The 27917-nt window shown below is 41.4% G+C and overlaps 2 protein-coding genes across 2 annotated transcripts in view; both read left to right on the top strand.

The window, feature by feature from the left end:
• zfr (zinc finger RNA binding protein) overlaps positions 1–1955 on the top strand; it is a 43872-nt gene extending 41917 nt beyond the window's left edge. The window contains exon 20 of the mRNA XM_063195237.1: positions 175–1955. Coding sequence (XP_063051307.1) covers positions 175–357 — 183 coding nt within the window. The 3' untranslated portion in view covers positions 358–1955. The remainder of the gene's footprint in view (positions 1–174) is intronic.
• A 588-nt stretch (positions 1956–2543) lies between these two features.
• On the top strand, positions 2544–26979 carry mtmr12 (myotubularin related protein 12). Its single transcript, XM_063195236.1, has 16 exons — positions 2544–2929; positions 4673–4730; positions 7681–7820; positions 9429–9501; positions 9633–9769; positions 10000–10084; positions 11861–11984; positions 13009–13093; positions 13429–13526; positions 16526–16650; positions 18950–19028; positions 19126–19196; positions 20136–20305; positions 21017–21199; positions 23704–23874; positions 24455–26979. Exons 1-16 carry the CDS (start codon positions 2858–2860, stop codon positions 25115–25117), a joined length of 2334 nt encoding a protein of 777 aa, XP_063051306.1. The 5' UTR covers positions 2544–2857; the 3' UTR covers positions 25118–26979.
• Positions 26980–27917: the final 938 nt, after the last annotated feature.

Here is a 27917-nt window from a genome sequence, read left to right as displayed (position 1 = left end):
TTGTGTACCTCTAAAGGTGTAAAATCGCTTTTAAAGAGTTATTCTTTCTCTCTTGCACTCTCTCGCGCTCTGTCTCTGTTTTGTGTAACGATTTATTGGATCATCTTTACAAATTAATGTTTTCAGCAGTAGCCCAGCAGCTGGTAACCCGCTGTGAATTTTTATCCCCTCCAGTTTGCGCTGAGGCTGTTGGCGTTCCGGCAGATCTACAAGGTGCTGGGCATGGACCCGCTCCCCCAGATGAATGCCCGCTTTAACGTGCGCAACAACCGCAAGCGCCGGCGCGACAACAGTGACGGTACAGATGGCTTCGAGGCCGAGGGCAAGAAGGACAAGAAGGACCATGAAGGCTTCTAAAAGCAATGCGCAGAAAGAAACGCAAAGAAAATAATGCAAAAAAAATAAACAAAACAAACAAACAAAAAAACAAAACAAAACAAAACCAATAATAGTGCCCCCTCGTCCTTGTGTGCTTAGTCTGTTGCAAGGGTGGCAGCCCTTTCCTGATGTGTCGCGTAAAAGGCCCTGCAAATGTATGCCTGGTCTGGTGTGCCAGCTACCTTATTTGCACTACCATCTAGTTTTTGGAAACTCAGTGGTCTGAGGGAACAATTGATTTGACTTTTTATTTATTTTTTGACGTCGCAGAAAATTGCGACTGCTCCCGAGTAAAAGGAATGAGGAAAAAAAAAAAAAAATTGGAAAAGATTGGCCTTTGTTATAGCGGAGCAGTCAATGCAGAAGTCATTTGTGTTTTTTTTTCTAATTGTTGCTGGTGTGAACGCTTAATTCACTTCGATTACACATGACCCTTCAGGAATGGCGTGTCCCAGGTCGTTCCACTACATTTTTATTAAAACGATGGTTGTAATATATTTGTTTTCTTGGTTTGCTGCAGTTTGGGTTGTATCGATGTTGAGCAAATAAGTCAACTGATAGCTTTAAAGGGCATTCGAATAACCACTTTTGAAGTAGATCGAACTTTACTGTGGTTTGGACCTAAACGCACCTAGCTGACGCCATCTTACCCCAAATGTCTAAACTAGAAGTACTTTATGACTGTAACTTCCTACACTTTATTCCTACGTTTTATTTTGACAGTGACATTCCTGAAACCATTCTTCTAAAAAAAAAGATATATATATAATATACAGTATATTATCTATTATTGAAAGTGAAATAATGTGTATGTTAGTCTTGTAGTCATGTTATGATCAACCTGGACAAAATGCTAATGCGTATGAGCATGTATTTTCTAGTTCTAGTACATTTCGAGGGTTTGGCTGTTGGCTTATGAGAATTAAGGAATCTAATTTGGCTCATGAATATTTTACTTTTTTTCTAACATTTTAAGTTGTTATCAGAACATTACTTCTGAATAACACTAGTGGTGCAAAGTTGAGGTTTTGTCTAAATGGTAGAATACGAGTGTTCTAAATATTCACTGAGGGGCTGTGACTAGTCGTAAATGTATTTCTGAAGAGACACTGATCCCTTGGTTAAGTTTTTTGTGTTCATAGTGTTCTCCTTAAATGTATCCTCAATGTATATATGCGATCATATATATCTCTCTATATATGATGTCTAATATATGTGATCACACATAAGGCTTATATCTCGCAATAGATATTGAAAGTGTTCTTTTATGTTTTATGGAAGCATGGCTGTCATCTTTTCCCAATTTATGTTCATATGACCTTTTTGTTTTTATGTTACTGTGGTTTTGGTTTTTATTTCATTGGTTAAATAGAACAATCGCTTGCCCGCAATCTCGATTTAAAAACTGAGTAGTTTGTTGAGACTCTCTTGAATTGGATAAAGACTGGGAGGAAGAACCATGTAATACCAGTGTTGTAATTTGCAGTTTGATGTAAAAACCACCCCTTTGATGCTGGAACTTGCTGTCAAAGTGCTACTGCATTACAATAAGCAGAATAAAATACATTTCCAGAATGGAGGATTGGTGTCTGTGTTTCTTTGTTGAAGGTACATGTGGTGCAATGGTGCATGCTCTACCTGCAGACAGAAAGCAGGGATCTTAGAAAGTGGGATTGCAAGGCTGCTGTGAATGTGACCTTGGGACCAGAAGGTCAACTTCTGTACTAGAAAGTGTTGATGTGGATGGGGGAGTGAATGATGAACACTCTCCTGCTCTTGTCTAACCTCACTTTGGTCCAGATACTACCCCTGTCTCCTGAATTAATTGTTGTGTTGGATAAATGCAGTGAAATATATCTTTGAGCGCACTACCAACACAGGATGTTGGAAGCTTTCCATAAGAAAGGAAAAGGAAGTTGGAAGTTGTATGGGGCTTTTCCTCTGATGCCACATGTAAAGGAAGTGTGCAGTTGTCTGAAGTCAGGCTATGTAAGCAAATGGTGAGTGCTAGTTTTCTTGACTGGTTCTGTTAACATAAATTCCTTTATTAAATAGCTGCAAATTGGATATTGTAAATCTTAACCACTGTCCAGAGTGTTCATGTGAAAATGATCTACCCTTGTCATATTGGTATTTTGGAGGTAAGTTTCATATTTAATTTCCAATTTAGTTATTACTTGATGACAAGTGGACCTCCTTGTATGATGCTGTCTCAGCATGTCCCAGGTCCTCCGTTCGTTTACAACCACCACATCCCAACCTCCCAGTCAGGAAGTTTTGGTGATGTACCATGTGATCGACCGTCGGGCCGTCCAATGGCATTCAAGAGAATAACCGGATATCCAACAAAGAGAAGAGTTGATTAAATGTAACCAATGGTGTAGAATGGGCGCGGTTAGCTGTCAAAACAGGTCAATCCTCTATTTCGCCCGAATTTCCACCTGGCTGCAGTGAAAGGAGGTGGATTGAAGTTGGCGAAATGTTGAGTTTGGGGAGCAGTGGAGGAAAACAACCTGCCAAACCGTCGTTTGTATCTTACGTTACACCCGAGGTTGGTTATTTTCTTTCCAGGCTATTCAGCCCATTTCTGTTGCGTCTTTGTTACGCGATATGTGTGGGAATGCTACATTGTATCACTTTGGCGCTGAAAACTTGAGCTAGCAATTCTTTTACATGATTAGGGCGGGGCCTTCTCATACAAACTAGCTGGTGAAATAATATTGTTTTGCTTTAGCGCAGCAGATGAGATCAATAATAAAGCCAGCCTGCCAAACATGCAAAACACAACCCGCCACAAGAATAGGATAGATTTTTGTTTCTTCGGGGGTATATGCCCTCGACTCTTTGTCGGTAACCATGTGGGAATTATGTCTCTTTTTCCATTGGTCAAGACAGTCGACTAACTTACAAGCACACAGAACTGCTTCTGGGACATTTTTTTTCTTTTAGAAGTAGCTTCCTTTTGTGGACCAACTAAGTCGCTGTTCTTTAAAACTAACCACAGTGACTGGATCATAAGATTAGTAGCTAGCCTAATCATAATTAGGCCTAGTACATTAGCGTTGGTCAAGTTGACATTTGGGTAACAAAATTACCAGCGACCACTGTTATGGCACGGATCACACGCCACTTCTTCTCAGTAATTCAAAAAGTGCAAGCAGTAACTTTTGTTGAAGCTTTGTGGTAGGCTACTATCCAGTTGAGTGTCTTCAGTGTACTTGTACAATGAACATTTTTGTCACGCGCTTGCAAAGTCTGTCCGTATTAATGGCCTACATAGCCTAAACTGGCCCTATTGCACAGGGCAACCAAGTACAAAGGTCAACTTTACAGTCATTTCAGCGGCACATGATACAATTTAATAGGCCTGGCTGCAATGATTAATTTAAGCTATACAATGATACAGTTTCTAGGCATATGATGGAGTAGGCTACAGTTTCACTGATGGAGGTCTGTCAAATTGTGTTGCAAAGATAACCATTTGTAGTCTATTGCTGGTTACTTTTCACTGGTACGATTGGGTCATTTTATTAACTAGGACTATATTCTGATGCGATTAAGTATTTCATTTTAGGTTGTATGAGCAAAACTGCTACACCAGTCAGCTGAGAGCAAAAAAGTCAAAGCAATGAAGGGGTTAAGGACAGGATGCTGGAGGGAGCTCTGAAATGATGAATGCTCAATATTGTACATACAACACCCATGGAGAAAGCTTAAAATAGCAACTTAAAACAGACATCCGTTGAATGGGGATGAGCTGAAGTTTGTGAAAGGATGCCCTTGCATTCCTGTTAAGAATAACTTCAACCATGGTTTGAAACACTCAACATACATTTAAGGGAATGTAATTATGAATGTGACTTAGGCCTACATGTTTTGTTGTGTGATTCTCAGACAAGCAAAAATGTGGTTCTTTTTAAAATATAAAACGAAACTTTCCCTCTGAATGAAATGGTGTATGGATATAGCTGAAAACATGTGACATCTTTTAGTAGGCCTGTTGGATTTAAATGCAGTGGCAAGTTGAATACCTCACATTGTATGGACTGTGACTTGTGTTTACCTTCTGAACACAGTTTGGAAAGTTGAAGCTGGTGTAAGTTTGAGGTTTAGTGGTTTGTGTGTTGAGGTTTTGTTTGAAAGCCCTTTTCATGATGATGAAAGCTGTGCAATGGTAGGCTACTGTATGTATAGTTGTTGCCCTTTGTTGTGTGAATGTTTTGTGGAAATTGTGTTTTGTTTTCCTTAACAAGTCAACACCGTAGTTTTAATTATGAGGTGCCTCTATCAACAGGAAATCAACCCAGAAAAAGAGACATCCAAAAAAGAGAGACTCCCTGCTTTGTTGCCAGGTACGTTTTATGAGTGCTGTCATTTCCCTTTTCACGTGTAGTACATTACGGGGTTTTGTCATTCAGGGTAGTAAATCATTTGCATGAAAGGTAAGATTGCACTGCTGAGAGTGCTGTGTGAACTATGTAAATGTTTGTTGGCATCTGTTCAATGCTGCTGCTACTGACTTCCAAAGACAAACTCGTGCCCAGTCAGACATTGCTGTCTAACGTAATAGTGCTGATGCTTTAAAGGGACACTGTGCAGGAAATGGTCAAAAAAGGTACTGCAACTATGATGCTCATTGAAACTGGGCTGCCTATTGCCAAATGTCATCTTTACATGAAAGTTTACTGAGTAATAAACAAATATTTTCTAGTATGGTCCAAGTACAGTCTTTTTTGCAGCTAAAAATGGCTATTTTTGGAAATTCAAAATGGCGGACCATGGAGAAGATCCCCCTTTTCATGTATGAAAAGTGCAATTTTTCCAGTCATAATGAATACATAGAATTTGATGCTGGTGGTAAGTATTCATGAAAAAGGTAACATTAGTGAATGGGCAGCATGAATTCTGGAAATAAACAACTAAAAATCTCACACAGTGTCCCTTTAATGTACTATCTTGTAGTAATTTGTCTCAGACCAAATGGGCTTTTACTGGGAACTACATACATGGTAACAAGGCTACATATATTTGCCAAACTTTCAGTTATAAAGCTCTGGGATTGGAACTACTATTTTCTATTAGAACTACTGTAGAGTACAAGTCTAAATAGCCATGATACAAAATACAGTGAGAACTTCAGAGAGACAGAAGAGACATAAAAGGAAACCGGGGACAATATATATAGATATGAATTGGGTAAATAAATTCGAAATAAACAGAGTGAAAAGAAAGACTATACTTTTGTTGAAAGAAGTGTATATGTTTCTTCCAACCCAGTCTCCCATCCAACCGGTCAGTATAGTATATAACGCCACAGGTCATCTCCCCTTTTGAGTCGCGTGATGATGCATTGGACAGGTTGCCAAGACCTTTCCCTCAACCTAACAGTCACTGAAACAGACCAGCAAAGGTGTACATATGAGGATAGGACACTATGCATTCAGCCTTGATTTTATCAGTCAGTGTAAGTCACAAAAGGATGTCTGAGGTTTTGTTTGAAAGCTCTTTTCTGGCTCTACAAATTACACAGACGGCATGGATTACAACAACCTTCAGAATATGAATTATGATGCATTGAAAAATTAAAAATTGAATATCAAAAAAGCTTATATTTTCAAATGGCCGGTTTCTTGTCTAAACATAGCCTGTAAGGTCATAAACAACTCCTGAAAATGGGGTGTTTGGTTCTTAACCTTCGCTGGTCTGTTTCTCCCTTAATTATGGTGTCAGATTCACACAAATGCAGTTCTGGGGTGCTACCTTGCTACTAAACAGGCACAGCAAGTATGATTGAAATGTGTGTCGGTCGGGTCCCAAAGTGTCTGATTTCATGTGAAATGACCCATACGCTTTTCTACCTGGAGAGGGGAATTTAGAGCGCGCCGCTCACTACCATTTCTTTTTACATGTATGACGTTTGTTATGTCCAACTGTTAAAATAACATTTTTCTTATACTTCAAACATGTAAAAGTTTTATCTTTCACCTGACATGTTTCGGACAGTAGCCTACAGCTTCCAGGCCCTGAGTTACATGCAGTTCAGTATCCTGAATATGATCGGGATATTAAGTATCCCTAATTTGCGTTTGAACATATAAACATGTCAGTATCCCGAATAAGCCCTTATTCGGGATACTGAGAAATCAGGATATGCTAGGTGGAGTATTCCGACAGAAGCCGGGATACTGCCGCATGTAAACACCTTATCCCGGATACAGGGGCTTCCCATAGAACGCTGTCACTGGTATCCAGGCTACACGCATTTGAAGAGAATTCTACAACGGCCAAGAATGTTGACTGAGATATTGCGTTTTGTGCTCATATAAACACCTTATCCCGAATATGATCATAACCGGGATATGCCTCATATTTGGGATACTGAACTGCATGTATACGCACTGATGGATTGCCATTCTACTCCAAACCATGAAAATCATTTTAAAAATCCATTTTGCAAACTTTCTATGATTAGCTAGAATCCGGCAAGTTCTTTTAAAAGAGTCAGAGAGCATGGTGTCAAATTCTTAAAATTGGATGGTTTATTTATCCAAAGCATCCAGCATATAAAAAAGTACAAAAGTTTAAAGCATTACATGGCCAGGATCCATGGGGCTTTTCCGCTTACCTTTCAGTTCCTAAGTCCTTATCTATTTCCTGAAGGCATTTGATTTGATCAGTCACTATGTGACCCTATTGATTGAGCAACCCCAAGAACTCAAGAACCAAATGTTGATACGAGGTGAGCAAAATGAAGTTGATATAATTAATAGGATTACACTTTACTGCAAGTCAACCTTATTCATTCTTTCATTTGAAAGTAATAAACTGTTCTTCCATTAATCATGAGGTTATACATGCAAGGATTGAAAGGTACCTTTACATTTGCAACTATTTCAGATCGATCCATACACACAAGTTTCAGCAATAGATTCAATCAGTGTAGTTAAGCAAGTGATCCAATCAACATGGCAACTTTGGACTTTGGTGTCCACATGTAGACAATAGGTGACAAGTTGTATTCTTAATTTCAATATTCCTTAACTTCTTCATCCGTACAGTTTTCTGTGTCAAGAGTAGGTTCTTCATGATGTGCACGCAATCTATGAAATTATTTTAATGAAACATATGAATAGGCTGTATAAACCATAGTTGTTTACTAGTAAACATGAAATGCTAGTATATGACTCAGATATCTTCTAGCACTCACTGCATGCTGGAAACTGCACACCGGAAGCTGTACCGTCGAAACTTGTCAGGTAAAAGATAGTACTATTCCTAATTCCTTGTTTTCTTCCTCCGCAGGTGAGGTGGTGTTCTGCAGTGCCAACCCCGTGCTCAAGTTCACCCAGGATGAGTTGTCCCAGCGCGGGGTCTTTGGGACTCTGGTCTGCACCAACTTCCGCGTCTCCTTCATCAGCGATGAGGCTCAGACGGAGGACACGGTGCGGAATTAAACATGCTTGCTCTCGCTCTCTCTTTCTTTCTTTCTTTCTTTCTTTCTTTCTTTCTTTCTTTCTTTCTTTCTTTCTTTCTTTCTTTTTTCTCTCTGTCTCTGTCTCTCCCTCTCTCTGTCATACAAGTACTATATACTCACGTACCTGTACACATGTACACACTCGGACACAATCCCCCTCTACACTTCTGAATTTAACACTTGTGAACACTAACACGCACACGCTGTATGCGTGAGCACACGCACGCACACACACACACACACACACACACACACACACACACACAGACACACACTGTGTGCATATGATTATCACATGTACATTGCACACATTTTATGACTGGCGCCTTAGTTTTCACACCCCCAACTCTTGTCAATACCTCTCCCTCCTTTGACCTAGTACTGTATGTTCACACCATGCCCCATACCCCATAGTATAGGTATGTATTTCTATTTTTGTTGACTTGCTAGCGGCCCTCTATCTGCTTTGCTAATGCTTACTGTACTGTGCAGAGGTTATCTGTGGTGCCGGTGAGAGCTGAAGTCAGAATGGGGAACTGGTGCTCAGCTAACGCTCTCACTTTACAGACTTCTTATTTTGCGGAACTGCCCCCTCCCCCGTGCCCCATACAGGCCAATGGTCCTGATGTCTAGCACTTGCTTCAGAGGCGCGCTGAAGTTAGACCATATCGTCTTTAGAATCTCTTATGCCTCTTTTCCACTGTTGCTTTTCTGGTAGGCCTACAGCTGGACTCGGCTGCCAGTTTTTGCTTTACGATTGAGCTATGTCGTGCCTATTTGAAAATCGAAAAGTGGCGACCCAGTCTCGCTGTGTCGAGCTGTAGGCCTACCTGAAAACCGGCAGTGGAAAAGAGGCATTATAGTCTCTTGTAATTTTTCTTTGCTTTTTTCTTGCCTTTGTCTTTACTTCTCAAGACCTCTCAGCTGTTGTGTGACTCAGCCTCATCGTTCATGTTTCATGTGTGTGTGTGTGTGCATTTTTAGGCCTGTTGTTCATTCTTTGTGGTGTCACTGTTAGTGCTCTGTCATCCTCCTTTTTAATCTAGATAGCTGCAATCCTCGTTTTAGACACTTACTTGAGAAAGGGAGTGTACATGCATAGTCTGTGGTATTCACAGTGGTTGACAGAAGTGCACAAGTGGCTTGGCGAGTTCTTAAAACCAGATATGGCGATATGGCTGTGACATGAAGCACACAGGAAGTGAGCAGTAGCTGCTTGTAAACACGATTGTCATACTTGACATACTCTGTTGCTGACAACGATGTGATGAGGCTTCATGGTCAAACAAATTGTTATGTTTATACTCATTTTAGCACTTAGCAAATCTATCTACTAACAAACCTTTGAAACACCATGTGCGTTTGCAATCAACACTATATGTATGCAATCATAACATGATTATTACAGTGTAGTAAATGCAGTGGCTTGATTCAATTCTTGGAATTGAAATAATGATTGTGTGAAGTTTGATTGTGAATATTATGATGGTGATGATGATTATTATTAGTATTTCCACAGTATGATTATAATTGCATAGTGCTGAAAGCTGATGTATGATTTTGTGTCTTATAATAGACCCAGCACTTTAAGAATAAGCTATATGGAGAGAACGATATTCCCCTGATGTGTGTGGATCACATCTATGGAGGTAAGAGGCCATGCTGGAAATTCTGTGAATTTGTACTACACTATGTTGCCACTTTACTGTTGACATTTAATGAAAAGTCTCTCACATTTCTAAAGTGATGACTAACATATGTTTGTTATTGTCATCCTTAGGATATGATGACAAGAAGAAACTGATAACTGGTCCCCAGTTAAAGAACAAGTATCCATCAAAAATTATCATTCACTGCAAAGACCTTCGCGTTTTTCAATATTGTTTAACCTTCACAGATGAAAAAGATGCCAGGAAGGTATGGTGGCCTTTCCATCTTTTTCACTGAGAAGCAGAAAATGTGATTCAGAAATGTGATTTTGATAGATGTTCTAAAAACTCTGTCACATTTTTTTAAAGTATGTGTTCAATAGCATAAAAAATAATCATTTTACAACAAAACCTGTTGTAGTTGCGTATGAAGTTTGAAAAAAAATGTTACTTTCTAGTCAGATGTGAACTGATTGAAGCTACCTTTCTATGTTGCAGATTTTCCAGGGCATCGTGCACCACTGTTTGGAGTCCAAGTCCCTTAAATGTGTCTTCGCCTTCTCGTACAGTGCCAATAATGCAGGTAAGGACATTTTTTGTGGGCCAGACTTAAAACCAGGGCGGTAGTCAAGTCCACCCCTATAGAGTCCAAGACAAGTTGAAGATAAGAATAGTGAAGTCATGGACAAGTCCAAGTCCAAAGAGGTTTGAGGTCGAGATGAGGCCAAGTCCAAAAAAGATTAGAGTGCAAGTCAAGTCTGAGTCGCATGTCAGTCAGTGTTTAACAATGAAAAGGATGACCGTTAATAATGTGAATGTTTGAAGGTAGCCTATGCACTATGGATGTGAAGACAAACTTATGTTATTGGATTTCAAGCTCCACTAGCAGAATCTACTGTATGATTGCCAGTGTTCTAAACAAAATGAAGACAGACTCAGGTGAGTCCAACAGCCTAATTTGACAAGACCATTGTCTGAGTCCAAGACGAGTCCAAGCCCATAGAAAAAATGGAGTCCGGACTCAAGTACTTGCTTAAAACTCTCAGTTTTACTTGATGGGGTGAACAGTGGCTAAGTGACTTAAAACGGACAGTTCAAAATGATATGAACCTGAACTTGCTGGTGTCATTTTTTTATTTATATCCTACTATTTGTGGTGTTTAAATCGTTTTGTTTTCCTAAAATACATCATTACATTACATTACAATACATTACATTTGCATTTGGCAGATGCTTTTAAACAAAGCGTAGAGGACCTAATCATAGTGAACATCAGTAGCAGATACAGAGTGCATAGGAAATAGTCAACAACAGCAGTAGTAGATACAAAGTGCATAGGGAAAAGTGCAGATGCTAAGTAGGGTTAGTTTAAAAGTACATTAGCAAAGGGTTGATATATCTTTCAACATTCGGTATATAACCTTTTGACTTTTTGACATCCAAGGAAATAGTGATGTGAGGTGAGTGATGGTGAGTTGGTTTAGGCTAATGTAAATTGTCATGGGGAGGGGGACATCACCATTAGCTCCAGCTGCTGTCTGCATGGGGCTGTCCGACTGTGTAAATGGGCAGGCATACAGACTCCCCAACTGTACACTTCTGTCGCACTCCCTCCTTGCTCAGCCTCAATGGCCCCTTTGTATTCTGACAGGACAACACAGTGTGTGTGCGTGTGTGCGTGTGTGTGCGTGTGTGTGTGTGTGTGTGTGTGTGTGTGTGTGTGTGTGTGTGTGTGTGTGTGTGTGTGTGTGTGTGTGTGTGCGTGTGTGTGTGTGTGTGTGTGTGTGTGTGTGTGTGTCTGGTTGATGTGAATGTACAGTGTGTGTGCGTGCGTGTGCATGTGCGTGTGCGTGCAATGTGTGAATGAGTTTCCATTAGTGTGAGGGAGTGTTGACCTGCCTGTCATCTGGTCAATGGTTTGGGGGCTTCTGACAGTAGAAAAGGCATCGTCATAGAGCAGTGGGATTGTGACTGTCACGTTACATTAGTGTCTGCCTGTGAACCTGTGCCTCTGTCCAGCTGCCACATGTCACAGTCTGGTGTGGCTGAGGAAACAGAGAGCCATGTTCTCATAGGAAGCCTTGTCATGAGGACCGCATTAGCTGGCTGTTTATCCAGGGTGTATCCATTACAGATGTGGGCTAATTATTAATCGTGTGAGAATTCATTTAAAATTCATTCTCTCTTTCTTTTTTTATTTCTTTCTTTTGCTCTCGCTGTCTTTTTCTTTCTTTTATTTCTTTCTCTTTCTTTCTCTCTTTCTTTATTTTGTTTGTTTCTTTCTTTCTTTCTTTCTTTCTTTCTTTCTTTTCCTTTCTCTCTCTCTCTCTCTCTCTCGCCTGTAATCTCTAATTCACAGAGATGCAGCGGAAATGGAGAACAGTTATGTTTGACGCCACAGAGGACTGGGCACAGGAGATGAAACGGACGAAAGGAAACTGTAGATTAGTAACTGAAAACTATGCATTTGAACTCTTTCCAAGGTACACTTCTTGTCCCGAAAACCCAAGTCTTAGAACTCTTTCAAATGTGCATTTCTGTTGTGTGTATTCAGGGCTTCCCTCAGCACTGTTTAGTTATGATGGGCCACCTTGACAACAAATATTACCATCCTTGATTTCGTAGTGCAAAATTGCTTTACAAAGAATGTGTACGCTGTTTTTTTGTGCGGTTTCATAGGATATTTCATATGACGCTGCGCATCATAGACTTTCCAATGATGACTGTCACATGCGTCTGAGATTGGATAACCCCCAATACAGCTTGACTAACAAATGTTCTGTGAGAAACGATGGTGTTTATTGCAGTATTTGCGATAGCCTGACTCCTATCTCATAAAACATTTGCAGAGATGGTTTTCTGAAAGCTGTTTATTATCTGATGTGTTATTGGATGCTGTTTTTCTCATGGTATAACTCTGTCAGTGAACTCCGCTGAATATAGTGATGATCATGGTCTGTCCACACTACACTGATAAAAGGAAGAAAGGAGTCGCACACTGGAGCTGGATGCAAAATCAAAAATTGTATTAAACAAAGCCGAAAAATGTAAATAAAACCGACAGACGGGACAAACGTTTCGGGTCTAGCCCTTCATCAGTGTTCCCAGTTTGACAGTTGTTCCCAGTTTCCTCAAACTGGGAACACTGATGAAGGGCTAGACCCGAAACGTTTGTCCCCTGTCTGTCGGTTTTATTTACTTTTTTTTGGCTTTGTTTAATACAGTTTTTGATTTTGCATCCAGCTCCAGTGTGCGACTCCTTTCTTCCTTTTATCATACTACTCTTGGAATTACGCAGCGAGCGATACGCACAGGATAAGACATTGGCGCGGACGCCACCCCACCACACTACACTGTTCTAATTATTTCTGAATCAAATAATGACATAATTGCACTGTAATGAATGGCTTCTTGTAACATGATTTGCGATAATGAACTTGTACTGTAGGGGAACTCGACCCATATTGTGCATCTGTTAATTACTGCATGAACATGTTTTTTTTCTAGGTTGCCGCAGTACTTTATTGTGCCTGCAGCGGTCACAGATGAGGACTTCCAGACGGCCAAGAAATTCAACGGGAAAGGTTTACCGGTATGCATTTTAGTAGCCGAGTTTGTCTCACACCACTGTTTAAAAGTGCACTGATTAATTGCTACAGTGCGTTTGGTTAACTGAGTTTTGGGTGGGCACATGTGTACATCGTAACGTGGCAAAGATAGCTCAATGTAAAGCAAGAGCATATCAGAAATTGAAAACAACTAAAATAATCTTTCCAGAATTATTTAGGTGAATTGTGAACTTAAAAGTCTATGAAAGACACTTTAGAATTCCCCCTCTGTGTTATGAATGCAGTGTATCGCTCTCCTTTCTTGAATGAAATTCACTTGGGATTGAGAAATGCCTATAATAATTTTTATGTCCTGTAGATTTGGTGCTGGTCCCATCACAGCGGCTGTGCACTGTTCAAAACGGCCACGGTGCCTCTGATGCAGGAGGATACAGTGTCTCAGAACTACGTGGAGAGGTAAGGAGGAAATTATGAAATCCTGTGAATGAATATCCGTGAAATGCAAGTCAGCCAACTGCTTGCATGTGAACTAGGCCTTTCGCTGTGCTGTGCTATGCTGTGCTGTGCTGTGCTGTCTTATTGTGTTTGGAACAGATTCAGCAATACATAACCTGCGGTAGTCAGCAGACTTCCAGAGCCTTCACTTAGATTCCAATCACTTCAATTTAGACACCTTGGGTGAATTTTAAGTTGCTAGCATAATCTTAATTACATCATGCTGGCAACAGCTAAAAATGACCTCGCAGTGCACTACAGAGCCCAAGTCCCTGCTCTGGATGTAGATGTTCTGTGTTCCGTATGTGATTGTGGAAGATTCTTTTCTGAGTGTTAAATTATGCAGTCTCGCTGAATATATTTAAAGCAACATGAAATACAAACCCCAACTCCGATGAAGTTGGGACGTTTGGTAAACAGTGAATAAAATCAAAATGCTATCATTTTCAAAACATTCAATCTATTCATTAGATGGAGAATAGTGAAAAGACAACATATTAAGTGTTAAAACCGAGAAAAAATATTGTTTTGGGGGACATATGTACTCATTTCTGATTTGATAAATCCAACACGTCTCAAAAGAGTTGGGACGGGGATCAGTGAAATTTAGTAAACATCCAAATAAGATAAAACAACAAAGAAGACCATTTCAAAATGAATTGTACTGACGGACAATATAGGTGTCCAGGTATAAGATCATCACAGAGAGGCTGAGTCACTCAGAATTAAAGCTGCAAAGGGAATAATACCATAGTTATTACATACATTTTTGAATTCCCTTTGATTTACCACGATTGAGTGTATATAAGACATATTTTTGTTAATAAAATCATTGTATAGGTTCATGACATAATGAAATATATATTGGCTGTAGTCTCACTCTAGCACTCCAGGAATTAGAGCTATTGAAAATTGACCATATTAAGAATGCTTAATGCATGAAAATGATACAGGGGTGTAACATTCTCCTAAGCACCTGAGCTCACTTGAAATAGACCCAGAAGACATGGGAAACTGTCCTTTGCTTACAGAAGCCAGCAGAAGTTGTAGAAGTCCATTCTTTTTGACAATAATAGAGCATTGCACATTCTGTGCTACAGTGAAAACTTGTGTTAGTGCTAGCTTCAAAAGTCAGCCTCCATGATGGCATGCGGGTGCAGTAGTGCATTGGTTAAGATGTTCTCACTCATCTGTAGAGTTAAATACAGTGCTGAATGGTATAAATGGGTTTTAAACAGCATGAAAAGCCACTCGTGCATTATATTTTGAAGGGAGATCTTCGATTACTGCCACATAGTAAGGTCAAATTGCATTCTCTACTATGTTTTAACAGTTTGGCTCCATCATAAGGACCAGCAGGTGATAAAATGGTGGGTTTTTGGTCAAGACCTGTCACACTGTAAGCACTACAGAAAGGAAAACATTGCAAAACATGACAAGGAATACACCCACCATTTAAGCTGGTGAAATCATGTCCAAGATAGGAATTAACACTGTTTTTTATATAAAATCATCTCATCGGTTAATGTATTTAACTGTTAAGTGTTGTCTTTTGTTTTGTTTTTAGTCTTCCTCGACATTTGCTGCCATTTATTGTCCCCGTCCCAACTCTTTTGAGACGTGTTGGATTTATCAAATTAGAAATGAGTACATATGTCCCCTAAAACAATGTTTTTTCTCGGTTTTAACACTTAATATGTTGTCTTTTCACTATTCTCCATCTAATGAATAGATTGAATGCTTTGGAAATGATAGCATTTTGATTTTATTCACTGTTTACCAAACGTCCCAACTTCATCTGAGTTGGGGTTTGTAGATCTTCATTCAGCCTTGACTCATGTCTGAGTTAAATGCGCATTCTCACTGAACACATATTTATATATTTAAACTAAAGCAACACTAGGTTAAGAAAAAAAACTCAGATTGGAAATAATCATTGGAATTGCTTCTTCTGACTGAACTTCTCCAAACGTACTTAATGCAATGTTGTGCCATGGAGATCAGCCAAGTCAAATAAATGCTCAGCATGAAGGGGTTCAAAATTGGGGGTGAAAACTTGCTTGGTATTGCTTCAAAGTGTCGCCTACAAGGGCTATGAATGTGTGTGTCTTTCCCTGTTTGTCCCACACCCTCACTGAGCAGTGTTGACAAATTAGGCGGTTTCCCGCCCAATTGGGCTGTTTAGGATGACCGTCTGCGGGTAAAAATGGCATTTAGCCGGCAAAAAACACCCAATTTTTGGCCATAGAAATAAATAGAATTGGGCAGGATTTAGTGCCTCCAGGCATTTTTTGAGCTGGAAATATTCAGCCTCATCTGGCAATCCTATCAGTGAGGGGTGAGAAGTCCCCCTAAAAGGCTTTGTTCAGCCAAAGTTCCTTCCTGCAGGAAGCGCTGTCTGTGTGCTGCATCTGCTGGGGACTCCCGATAGCTCCTCTGTTTTTTCCTACTCACAACACTGATAAAAAGCAGCAATAAGCAATACTTTGGACTCTGGCGAGGTAGAAGTTAAATTATGCTCTGATGACGCTGAGTCATGGAATTCTTGAGGAATTTTTGAAGAGCTTGTGTGCGCTTTTTTTATTGTTTGTGTTCCCGGGCCATTCACAAACTTGCTATTTTTTGTATGAATATTTGCCACATCCATTAATTTGAAGTATTCTGATTGACTAGTTCAAATTTTACACCTTTTACATCTGAATTTTGGTCCAACCTGATACATTTTCAATCTTGAAGTACTGTAACTGACCAAGGGCATGCATGATGTACTGAACATTGCCACTTCTGCTGTGAGTTTGAAGACCTCATCCAAACTTTGGCAACTACATGCTGTCTATCCAAAGGGGAAAACACTGCAGTATTGCCAGTTAATGTGATGCACCTAGACGCAATGTACAGTCTAGCTCTTTTGCTGTGATCGTGTAAGTCTCTATATAGTATGGCTCTCTGATACATTGCAGAATGCTGACTGCGGTGGCACAGAACCATCTGTACTCGGTGAAGACGGAGGACCTCGGTGACACCCTGCCCTCTCTACAGGAGGTGCAGCTGGCATACTCCAAATTCAAGCAGTTCTTCCTCATTGGTGAGCCGTCCTTATCGCACACATCAGTATGCTCCATATTGTTGGCCTTGTGTGTGTGTGTGTGTGTGTGTGTGTGTGTGTGTGTGTGTGTGTGTGTGTGTGTGTGTGTGTGTGTGTGTGTGTGTGTGTGTGTGTTTGTGTGTGTGTGTGTGTATGTGTGTGTGTGTGTGTGTGTGTGTGTGTGTGTGTGTGTGTGTGTGTGTGTGAGAGAGAGTTTGTGTGTGTGTGTGAGTGTGAGTGTGTGTGAGAGAGAGAAAGAGAATTTGGCCTACTCCAAATTCAAGCAGTTCTTCCTCATTGATGAGCCTGAGCCATCCTTATCGCACATCAGTATGCTCCATGTTGACCTTTTACTGTGTGTGTGTGTGTGTGTGTGTGTGTGTGTGTGTGTGTACGCCTCCAGGCTTTATTTACTCAGTCAGAGAACAAATATGTCTGGGCTTCCTGTTGGCGGTTCAACACGTGTAATTATCTACAGTGCCCTCCATTATTATTGGCTCCCCTGGTTGAGATGTGTTTTTTAGCTTCCAATTATTATTATTTTTCTCTAAATAATATGGGACCTTAATGGAAAAAGAGAGAAAAATCCAACCTTCAATACAAGTGCATTTATTCAGTGGGGAAAAAATCCCACATAAAGAAATAATTATTTGACATCAAATAATGTGTGTCACAATTATTAGCACCCCTGTTGTTAATATTTTGTACAACCCCCTTTTGCCAACAAAACAGCACCTAATCTTCTCCTATAATGTTTCACAAGATGGGAAAAGACAGAAAGAGGGATCTTCAGCCATTCCTCTTTGCAGAATCTCTCTAAATCATCCAGAGACCTGGGTCCTCTCCTCTGTACTCTCCTCTTCAGCTCACCCCACAGGTTCTCAATGGGGTTTAGGTCTGGGGACTGAGATGGCCATGGGAGGAGCTTGATTTTGTGTCTGGTTAACCATTTCTGTGTAGATTTGGCCATATGTTTAGGGTCATTGTCTTGCTGAAAGACCCAGTGACGACCCATCTTCAGCTTTTTGGCAGAGGGCAACAGATTTTGATTTAAAATGTCCTGGTATTTCAAAGCATTCATGATGCCATGCACCCTAACAAGCTTCCCAGGGCCTTTGGAAGCGAAACAGCCCCACAGCATCAATGACCCACCCCCATACTTCACAGTGGGTATGAGGTGCTTTTCAGCATGTGCATCTTTCGTGGCACGCCAGACCCACTTAGAGTGTTTGTTGCCAAAAAGCTCAATCTTGGTCTCATCTGACCAAAGCACACGGTCCCAGTTGAAGCCCCAATACCGCTGGGCGAACTCCAGACGTTTGCGTTTATGATTGTGGGTGAGGAAAGGTTTTCTCCGTGCATGCCTCCCAAACAGCTTGTTGGCGTGTAGACAGCGCCTGATGGTTGATTTGGAGACTTTGTGACCCCAGGATGCTACCATTTGTTGTAATTCTGTAACAGTGAGCTTTGGAGATATTTTGATTTCTCTTACCATCCTCCTCACTGTGCGTGGTGGCAAAATAAACTTGGGTCCTCGTCCAGGCTTGTTTACCACTGTTCCAGTTGTTTTGAACTTCTTAATTATTCCTCTCACAGTAGATATGGGCAGCTGCAGTTGAGTGGCAATCTTCTTGTAGCCTCTGCCTGACCTGTGAAGGTCGACGCACATCTGCCTCACTTGTATGCTGTGTTCCTTTGTCTTTCCCATGTTTAAGAGTGGATAAGAGAAATGGCCTCGGTGTCACGTCATATTTATACCCCAGGGAAACAGGAAGTGATGAATTACTAATTAAATGTTCCTACATACTCTGGTAAACTTTGTAACCTACTGTAGAAATGACAGAAATGCTTCAATTATATTTATTTCCTGGGAATTGTTAAGGGTGCCAATAATTGTGGAACAGGTGATTTAATGAAAAATAATTATTTTTTAGTCAGGGATTTTTTTTATTTTCCTACAATTCATTTGAGTTGAAGGCTACATTTTCCTAAAATTTTCAGTGTGACAGTATTCTTCTGCAATAAACACTGAATTTATTTTAAGGCTTTTAACACATCTCAACCAGGGGTGCCAATAATTATGGAGGGCACTGTATGTGCAGTGATTTTGTCACTGCAACTTTGAACAGACAGTTTGAAGGCTCAAATGGTTTACAATGAATAAACTGTAAATTACTCATCGAAAATTCTTAAATATTTTTCATTTCACTGGTAATTGTGTGCACTGTTACTTACAATGTATGGGATTATTTTGCCTCTGTTTACAAATGAGTTCAACAAAAATGTTTTCCTTCTGTAGACAATTCGACAGACTTCTGGGTGTCGGATGTCAAATGGTTTTCATCTTTGGAAAATACTGGATGGCTAGACATCATCAGGTCAGTTGAATTTGTCTTCAGATCCCTGTCCGCATCATATTTTTAAAAATTCAATCATTTCATTCATTCACTGTTGTAAATGTTTTGCACTCCACAGACAGTGTCTACAGAAAGCTCTGGAGGTGGTTGAATGTTTGGAGAAAGAAAACACGAATGTCCTTATTATGGGTAGGTCAAAGCAAATCCATCTTTGCTAGGGTATGTCTTGGAATAAAGATTCGCAAGAATGTAGTATTAATACAGTATTTCCTGTTCAATACATTTCCTGTTCCCAAACAACATCTCACTGTATTTGACTAGTAACGAGTAACACTCGTGTCCATTGTGATACATGTATGTTTGGATTGCTCACATATTGTTCATATACACTGATTGTAACTAGCACATAGTACACACCAGGGCTTGACACTGGCACCTGCCAACCGGCCAAATGCTGGTAAAACTTGGCTGTGGCTGGTAACAACTTCAGTGTCACTAGCCAATTTGGCAGGTAGCTTATTCTGTATGGTATGACATATCAGAATAGTGTATATTCTGCAATTTGCCCCTTGTGTATTGTGTTTATATTTAAGTTCAGGTAAAGTAGAACGCAGTTTCTATTTGTTTGTTTTATTTCCATGTAAAAACCCATGCACTCATCTTCTTGCTTTAAGCACCTCATCTTCTGAGGTTATATGTACAGCGTCATGATAAAAAATACATAACGAAATCAAATTTGTGGCTAGTTGAATGGCTGGATGGCTGGTGACTCGGGAAAACCACTAGCCACAGTGGCCGGAAAGCGAAAAAGTTAATTTCAAGCCCTGGTACACACTGCACATTCACAAGGACCACAATGGAAACAAGCTCCCAAAGCTTTTTTGTGTTATCTTTTTGACGTGTTGTACAAGGTTTTCAATACATATTTATTGACTTATTTAGTTGTATACCTTTTTAATGCTTTGTACAATGTCAATAAACAAAATCAATCAATCAATCAATCAATCAATAAAGTACTACTACTACTACTAGCGTGTTCACTGTGGTGGATGTGATCTGGGTAGTCCGCTATATTATAAAGCACTACTACTACTAGCGTGTTTGATGTTATGCACGTGGTCCCTGTAGATGAGGAGGGCTCGGACCTGTGTTGCGTGGTGTCCAGCCTGGTGCAGCTGATGCTGGACCCCTACTACAGGACCCTGATGGGCTTCCAGAGCCTGGTCCAGAAGGAGTGGGTCGCAGCTGGACACAACTTCCAGGACCGCTGCAATCACCTCCACCACAAGGACAAAGAGGTACAGTACCGTCACATGCAAGGAAAGATACGATACGATACGATAATGCTTTACTATCAGTTTGGACTGAAATTCATTTTGAGTCCCTGAGCAACTCTCGTTTAAGACAGGACATATACATAACATCACATCACAAGACTATTGCACAACTGACAAAAAACAAAACACACAGGCCTTTATACAGACATACAGTACATGCATCCCACATAACTTGAAGATATTGCCAACATGTGATAACACTATGCAGAATACTGCACAGGCCTACCAGGTCCAGTCCCATGGACGGGTGCAAGAGTCAAGGGGGCCCTGAAGCCCAAGCCTCTGAATTACCATTCTCATATTGCGCTAAAATCGCACTTTTACCAACTATATTTTCGAACATTATCTCAGATTACTACCTCCCCATACCCGCAACAACATACACTCTCACATCTGGCCTACCCATTATCTGGCCCAGGAGCCCATGGAATCATAATCTGTCCCTAGTGTTTTGAGCTGGACCTTTCCAAGGGCCAATCATGATCATAGAGATGAATGGGTTATGGCGATGTATGGCGTCCTTCTATATTCAGATCAGTGGTTCAGATGTTTTAAACGCTGTTCTCAATGAACTCTCATTTAGGACCATGTATCATTTTCACATCTTTATTACCGTTTCACATTGTGTGTGTGTGTGTGTTTTACATGGTTGCGTGTGATTTGTCCAAACAGCACCTCCAGTCGCCGGTGTTCCTGCTGTTCCTGGAGTGCGTGTGGCAGCTGCTGCAGCAGCACAGCCCGGCCTTCCAGTTCTCGGAGACCTACCTCACGGTGCTGTCCGACAGCCTCCACGTGCCCGTCTTCTCCACCTTCCTCTTCAACAGCGCCCAGCAGAGACTCGGCATGCTGCTCACGGTACGACTGTGTGCTGTTCACACCAGGAGCGGGGAACCCATGTCTGAGGCCGTTTGCGGCCCTTGAGGCCGTTTTATCTGACTCCTGATATACTGTAATTTTAATGTTATGCAGCTTCACATGAAATATGACATATTTTGTAAAGGAATATTAGAAATTACATTTGCAATACAATTAAGTTATATTCAGTGGACTTAGAGAAGGTGGGGTCTGTTGTAAAGGTGGCTGCCTTCTATATAGGCCTAAAGTGCAGGGGGAAATCCTGGTTTGTGTTCATAGTACGGCCCTCTGAGGACTTTAACGGCCCTCGGATGAATTTGAAGTGGCCCCTCGAATTATAAAGGTTTCCCACCCCTGGTTTACACCATTGCTAGACCAGCCTTACCCATCCACAAGCTTCCACCATTGCCCGAGACCAGGGATGTCAAACTCAGGCCCAGAGCCCAAATTTGGCCCGCAAGGTCATTTTGTTTGGCCTGTGAGATCATATCAGATATCTTATTGTTGGCTCACATACAGCTCTAGCATATAGAAGCATGACTTGAACATGAAATGTGGTGTGTCATAGGAATATTAGTGGACTGAGGCCAATGTTACATCTCCAGCTTATACAACACAATATGGTCAGGCACATTTAAGCTACCATAGGTATATGAGAGTTCATGAAATTTTCCTTTGAGTATTAAGTCTGTGCATGCATATTGTTTTTGTAGCTTTTTGTAAAAAATCTTTATATTGTGTTTGGCCCGCAACCTCATCCCAGGTTTTAATTTACGGCCAGTGCGCCGACACAACACGTTGGTGTGGAAGGGCTAATTTGTTTTCATGCTTTCTTAAGCAAGCAAGGGGTTTGGCAGGGAAAGTATAGCACAGCAAAATAAATGAATTAATATAGTAAATAACTAACATGCACCAAAATAAAACAAAAATAAGCAAAATCTTATTCTGATTAGTTACTGATTTATATTCCGAAAATATTGCATCACTGAACATTGTTTGTACATGTATTATCAATATCATTTGATTTATCTCAGTGGGGCACTTATGAATGAAAGAGAGTGCACAGAAAAAAGTAGTGTGGCACAAACCATGTAAGGGGGGTTTTGGCTGGAATCTACCTGTACATGAGAGGTCTTGTCATGGTGGAGTTTGGGAATCCCTGGTTTAGTCTATCTAGTTGTAAGCCTGCCTTTGCATTTCTTCAGTTCAACTATATATCCTTTCAATGGTAGTCTGGGACATTAGCGATTGGACAAAGGCAGATTCAAATGTAGCACTCTACTTCTAAACGTTTCTCATCGTTTAGCACACAGCCAGACCCTCTTGTACGTATCAAATGAAGTTGTGTGGCTCAAACGACTTGGCTTTCCAGACTAACCATGTCCTCCTACATATTTTATAACACAAGAGTCAATATTGATGCGAGTGAGAGCCGCTTGAAACAAACCATGCCTGCGGAATAATAGGCATGTTATTATATGCATACGCCCCGTCGATAGTGTTTAAGATCTGCTTACACTGTAATGCATGCAGGCCTGCGAGACGAGTCATCCACATGCAGAGAAAGAGGATGTGGTCTTGGTTTCCATTTCAAAGGGCTGGGGCTGGGGCTGGGGCTGGGGCTGGGGCTGGGGCTAGGGCTGGGGCTCGGGTTAGGGAAGGGGCTCGGGTTGGGGAAGGGGCTCGTCCCATCCACTCAGTCATGGTGGACTACACATGCATGCATTCATCAGTAACTCTGCTGGGTGGCCACTGTTTGTTTTTAGCTCAGGCCTCCCGCTGAGGGTGACTGAGCGCTCCTTCTGTGGTGTGTATATGTGTACTGTATATGTGTCTTTGTGTGTGTGTGTGTGTATGTTTTAAGCATGGCTGAGCACTCCGTCTGTGGAGCGTGTGTGCGGGTTTGACCGTGTGTATGTGAATGTGATAGATATTTATGGATGTGCGTATGAAAAGGTAGATATTTGTGTATTTGCAGGAGCATGTACAGCGTATGTGGATCTGTGTGTGCACTACTGTGTATTTAGTAAATACTGTATCTACTATCTGTGTGTGTTTTGAAAGGGTGTGTGTGTGTGTGTGTGTTTTGAAAGAGTGTGTGTGTGTGTGCACGTATATGTATATTTGAATACAGTGGATGGTCTGGTCAATATGAATGTGTGTATTATTGTGAATGTTAACCCTTACAGGTTCATGTTAGGATACTATACTTTAAAAAAAGTATTTTCTTTACATTAACTGTTAATGTTAATATTTCAGACATCCAGATATCCAGATGATAACCATGTGAGTCACTTTTAGCATGGATGTTTAAATGGATGATGTACTTCAGCAGTAGCTACAGTCCTTTTTAAGCAGCCCTTTGTCCACACTGGCTCATCCACCCTCCCTTACCCCCACCCCTCTCTACTCTACCCTCCTCTGTCATGGGCTAGTCTCTGTGCCTGCCTCCCTCCCTCCCTGTGCTAACTTAACTGGCCCGGCTGGCTTGATTGTGTTGGCAGGCCGAGTCGCCACAGCAGCAGCCGTGGACACAAAGGGGCCCATTGAGCTGCCCCACCGTGTGGGACTGGTCGGTGCAGTTTGACTGCCGCTCGCAGGAGTTCTTCATTAACCCCGTCTACTCTGAGAAGCTGCGCGTGGACAAGGCGGCCAAGAAGTCACACCGACCCAAAGTAAGCCCGGAAGCAAAGAGTCTTCTATTAGTCAGATACATCAAGCCCATTCTTTTCCTGGATCCATATGACGTCAGGTGAACGCCCCTTTAGACGACCTTTAGTTAGGAGACCTTTGGAGACCTAGGGTTAGGTTGAGAATAAATGGAGTTCCCTTAGCACTCTACTGTTGATGGTGGTAGCACATATCTTGTGCAAGCCGCCACCAAACACCACAGAAAGAGAAAAATAAGGAGGGGGCAATTTCCCCTTAGTAGACCAAACTTGAGCTCACTCCTCTGCTTTGGGTGGGTGGAGTTTGAATTACTGTATCTTTCTCTAATAGAAAATCTTCTGCCAAGATGTTGTAAATGGACTCCGGATAAGCGCTCACAAGAACCATGGGGGTTCTAGTAGAAATGTTGTAAAAGTATATACACATAAATATAAAACAAGTCAATTATACATTATAGCACTTTACATTTACGGATTTAATGACTTTTGCACTATTACTTAAAGTTTATTGTTGTATCTTTCCTTTAACACTATAAGTTAATATTAAATATGTGCACTAATAACAAAAATAATCGAACCCCCACAGCATACGAGGCAGTTGTCGCTGCCTGCCTTCAAGACCCCGCCCAAGAAGGGCTTCTTCAAGGAGGAGACGGACAGCCTGAAGAAGATGCTGCGCGCCAAGCGCCTGAGCCGCTGGATGCTGTCTCCGGACGCCTCTCCGCAGGCGGCCTCGCGCGAGTTCTACGAGGCGTGGCAGCGCCGGCCGCTGGACTACCACGGAGTGCTGCTGCCGCAGCTGGACGGCCCCGCCGTGCGCGTCTGGATGCAGCGCTACCTGCGCTGGATCCCTGAGGTGCAGATCTTCGGCGGCGGGGCCGTGGCGCTGACGAGTCGGCTCTCCGAGCTCCAGGTGGAGGTGCAGGAGCTGGTGAGGAGGCTGGAGAGGCACGGTGGGCATGGGCATGGAGGTGGAGGTGGTGGGGGGGTGTACTACCGAGATGGACCGCCACCGCCATATCCAGGCGCCAGCACGCCGTCCCCAACGCTACTGCAGATGCCCTCGCAGTCGCACCTGCTGCGCTCGTCCGTGCGGCTCTCCTCCTCCTTCCCCTTCATCTCGGTGCGGAACTGGTCCTTCAAGCCGGCCATCCCCACCAGTATGGGGCCCCAGGGCCTGAGCTTCACCGACCCGGACAACATCGCCAGCAAGGAGGACGAGTACAGCGAGACCATCAGTCTGGTGTGAGACCATCCATCCATCCATCCGTGCACTCCACTTACTGGGATCCGGACCACCCAGGGTGCATGAACAACCCTGGACTTGCTACTGCCTTAAGTCCGTGGCATTGCCTCTGCCGTTTGGCTGTAAGGCTGGGGCTTGGGCTCTGACTCTCTAACTACAGGGTAACATAGGCCTACACTTCCTGCTACACACATGGCAAAATTACAAGTGTAACACTGAGGGTTTTTCACGAACCCAAATCACGGATTTCAGCATAATGGAAGCATGGAGGAGGAGGAGGAGGAAGAGGAGGAGGAGGAGGTGGTGGTGGTCCAAGCTGATCTCTGCCACATGTGCCCTTACTGTGGCACACAAGACATAAACACTCAATGCTGAACACAGGATGCCATTCCAGCAAGAAGGAGTATCTTCACCAAGTCACTGTGCTTGTCCTTGGCTGTAGGAGTGTAGGTGTTTGTTTTTAAATGACAGCTAATATCAAGGTGAACCTTTTATGTTATGTTATGTTTTATGTTTTATGCCTACTGCTCGCGTACGGTTGCAAAATGGGATCACAGCAAAAGTGTGATAATAACTGTATTGTTATCAGCACTTGCAGCCTTACAAAAAAAAAACCCACACATTTTGAATGTTTTCTTTTTTCAAAACGACATAGGAACCAAATCCGGCAGCACTTGGCACGACTCAGGGCCTACAGATACAGTATCAGTGTTGTTAACCATGAAAAGTGGAGGCTTTATTGTGTGTGTGCCTGTGTCTCTGTCTCTGTCTTTGTCTCTGTGTGTCTTTAAACATTCTTTGAAAAGTAATTTTGGGTCCATGCAAAACTTGCCTGGTATTGTGCCTCTATAATGAGCCATAACATCAAAGCAAAAAACAAAGATGTTGTCTTAAAAACATGAATGGGGACCCTATCAATGCCTTATGAAGGGACCCATGGCCATGGTGTGTACTAGTGTCTCTGTCTATAATATTATGACCAACGACCTTATTGTAGCTGAATTAATGTTACCTTTGTTTTCACGATTGCCATTGTATATTTGTTACAGTCATGCCAGCCATCTTTTTCCTTTGAAAAGTGACTTCGTAAGTATGTATGAGGGCTTTTTTGTTTGTCTTATTTTAATTTGTTTTTAGCGCCATCCACTGGAGAAGAGGTAAAGTTATTTTTTTTAAGTAAACAGTGGTGGAATTATGGAGGAAGAAACCCTGATAGTAATTCCTGTCTTTAGTCCAATAAGTATTTAATACTTTGAACATTTGCTGTTGTATGGAAAACAAAGAGGCTGTCTTAGTATGAAATCTAGTACAGATTTTTTTTTTTAAGGAAAGGTTTTATACTGTCATTAATCATAGGCCTATAGTTGTCCTATGTGTAACGGACTGACTATGCACTTGAGACATATTCCTGGTTTGCTAGTGGACCAGCTTAAATTGAGGAATAGTTAATTACTGTTAATTACTGTAGTACTTGTATAACACACTTGTTACCAGACATCTGCACCGAAACGTGTTGTGTCTTGCGCTTTGTAAAACATTGTTTACTCGTTTTAAGAATTGCCTACAATGCCAAAAAGCCCTATATTTACTGTATATCTTTCACTGTTCACTGTATGCCTTTGACCAGTCCTGAACAATGCATGTAGAGACAGTCACAGTGCCTGTGAGACCAATTACCCTGCTGCCTTTTGTAGAGAATGACTGTATTAACAAGCACTGAGAAAAAAAAATCATAAATGATAGTGTTATAGTATACTAATAATCACTCTTGGATTCCCTTTGTAATTGTTTTGCACTATAGCTATGCTGACGTCCGACACTGAATTTGTCACTTTAATAAAATATGTTCACACAGCTTAAATTCCTATTTTCGCATACCGACAAACAACTGAAGTCACTTAAAATCTGTTTTGTCTGTGTGTACTTTATGAGGGTATATGAAGAGTTCAGATGCAAAAACCCCTAAGTGCCTTTTCAGAAAATAATCTTAATTAATTTTTATTTAATACAAAGCTATCAAAATTGCATATTTTTCATTTTATTTATGTAATATAACTATTTATATATATTATCAAGTACATGAATGTAAACCAAACCAACAACAGGGTTCTCTAAAAATATAGAAGTGCAGGTCTTCAGAAATGGAGTTAGGGGGTTTTGCATCTGAACTCTTCATATGTACTTTATGGGGTGCACATAACAACTATGGGCTACTTAATGGGTACTATAGAGATGATATTGGTGGGGAGTGTGATCAAATTGGCCAATATATGGATGATATGCTTACAGTAGGCCTATGTGTATACGTATCAATGGTGTCTGATCTGTTAGACTCTATGGGGAAGCGCAAAGAAGGCAGATGCATATAACTACTCTTAATGTCAGCAGCTGCAACCACACATTAAGTCCCAGTTCAATAGTGTTGTCTACAGAATGTCACTTTCATATTGAAGCTGCTGTCAACGTTGCCAATACACGTGGGCCCTGTTTAAGTATAATGGAGCTCTCAAATGTAGCCATTTCACGCTGATATATAATGGCTGCTCTGACGGGCAGTATATTGGAACAGTATTTCAGAATAGATGTTAGGCCTACTAGACAGATTATCCTCTCTGCTCAAAGTGTGGAGGATATAGCTGCTATCACTTGTGTAGAAGTGATCCAAATATGTCAACAAAATGTGCGGCAGTTTGTACAATGTGAAGGAAATGCTTCGCTTCTGTACATCTGTCCTGGTAGACTTCTGTTGGTCAATTATGAGAAAAGATAGTGAATGGTCCCCCTGGGCACTGCAGCAGGATGG

Source organism: Engraulis encrasicolus, chromosome 3 (genome assembly GCF_034702125.1).
Source record: "Engraulis encrasicolus isolate BLACKSEA-1 chromosome 3, IST_EnEncr_1.0, whole genome shotgun sequence".
In the NCBI taxonomy this organism is placed as follows: domain Eukaryota; kingdom Metazoa; phylum Chordata; class Actinopteri; order Clupeiformes; family Engraulidae; genus Engraulis; species Engraulis encrasicolus.
Note: the sequence above shows the minus strand (reverse complement) of the source record. Positions and strands in the feature narration are given on the sequence as shown.

Coding starts and splice junctions, on each gene's coding strand:
- mtmr12 (XM_063195236.1), top strand. CDS start 2,858: ATGTTGAGTTTGGGGAGCAGTGGAGGAAAACAACCTGCCAAACCGTCG. Junction 2,930..4,672: donor TATCTTACGTTACACCCGAG/GTTGGTTATTTT, acceptor CTCTATCAACAG/GAAATCAACCCAGAAAAAGA. Junction 19,029..19,125: donor GGATGGCTAGACATCATCAG/GTCAGTTGAATT, acceptor TGCACTCCACAG/ACAGTGTCTACAGAAAGCTC.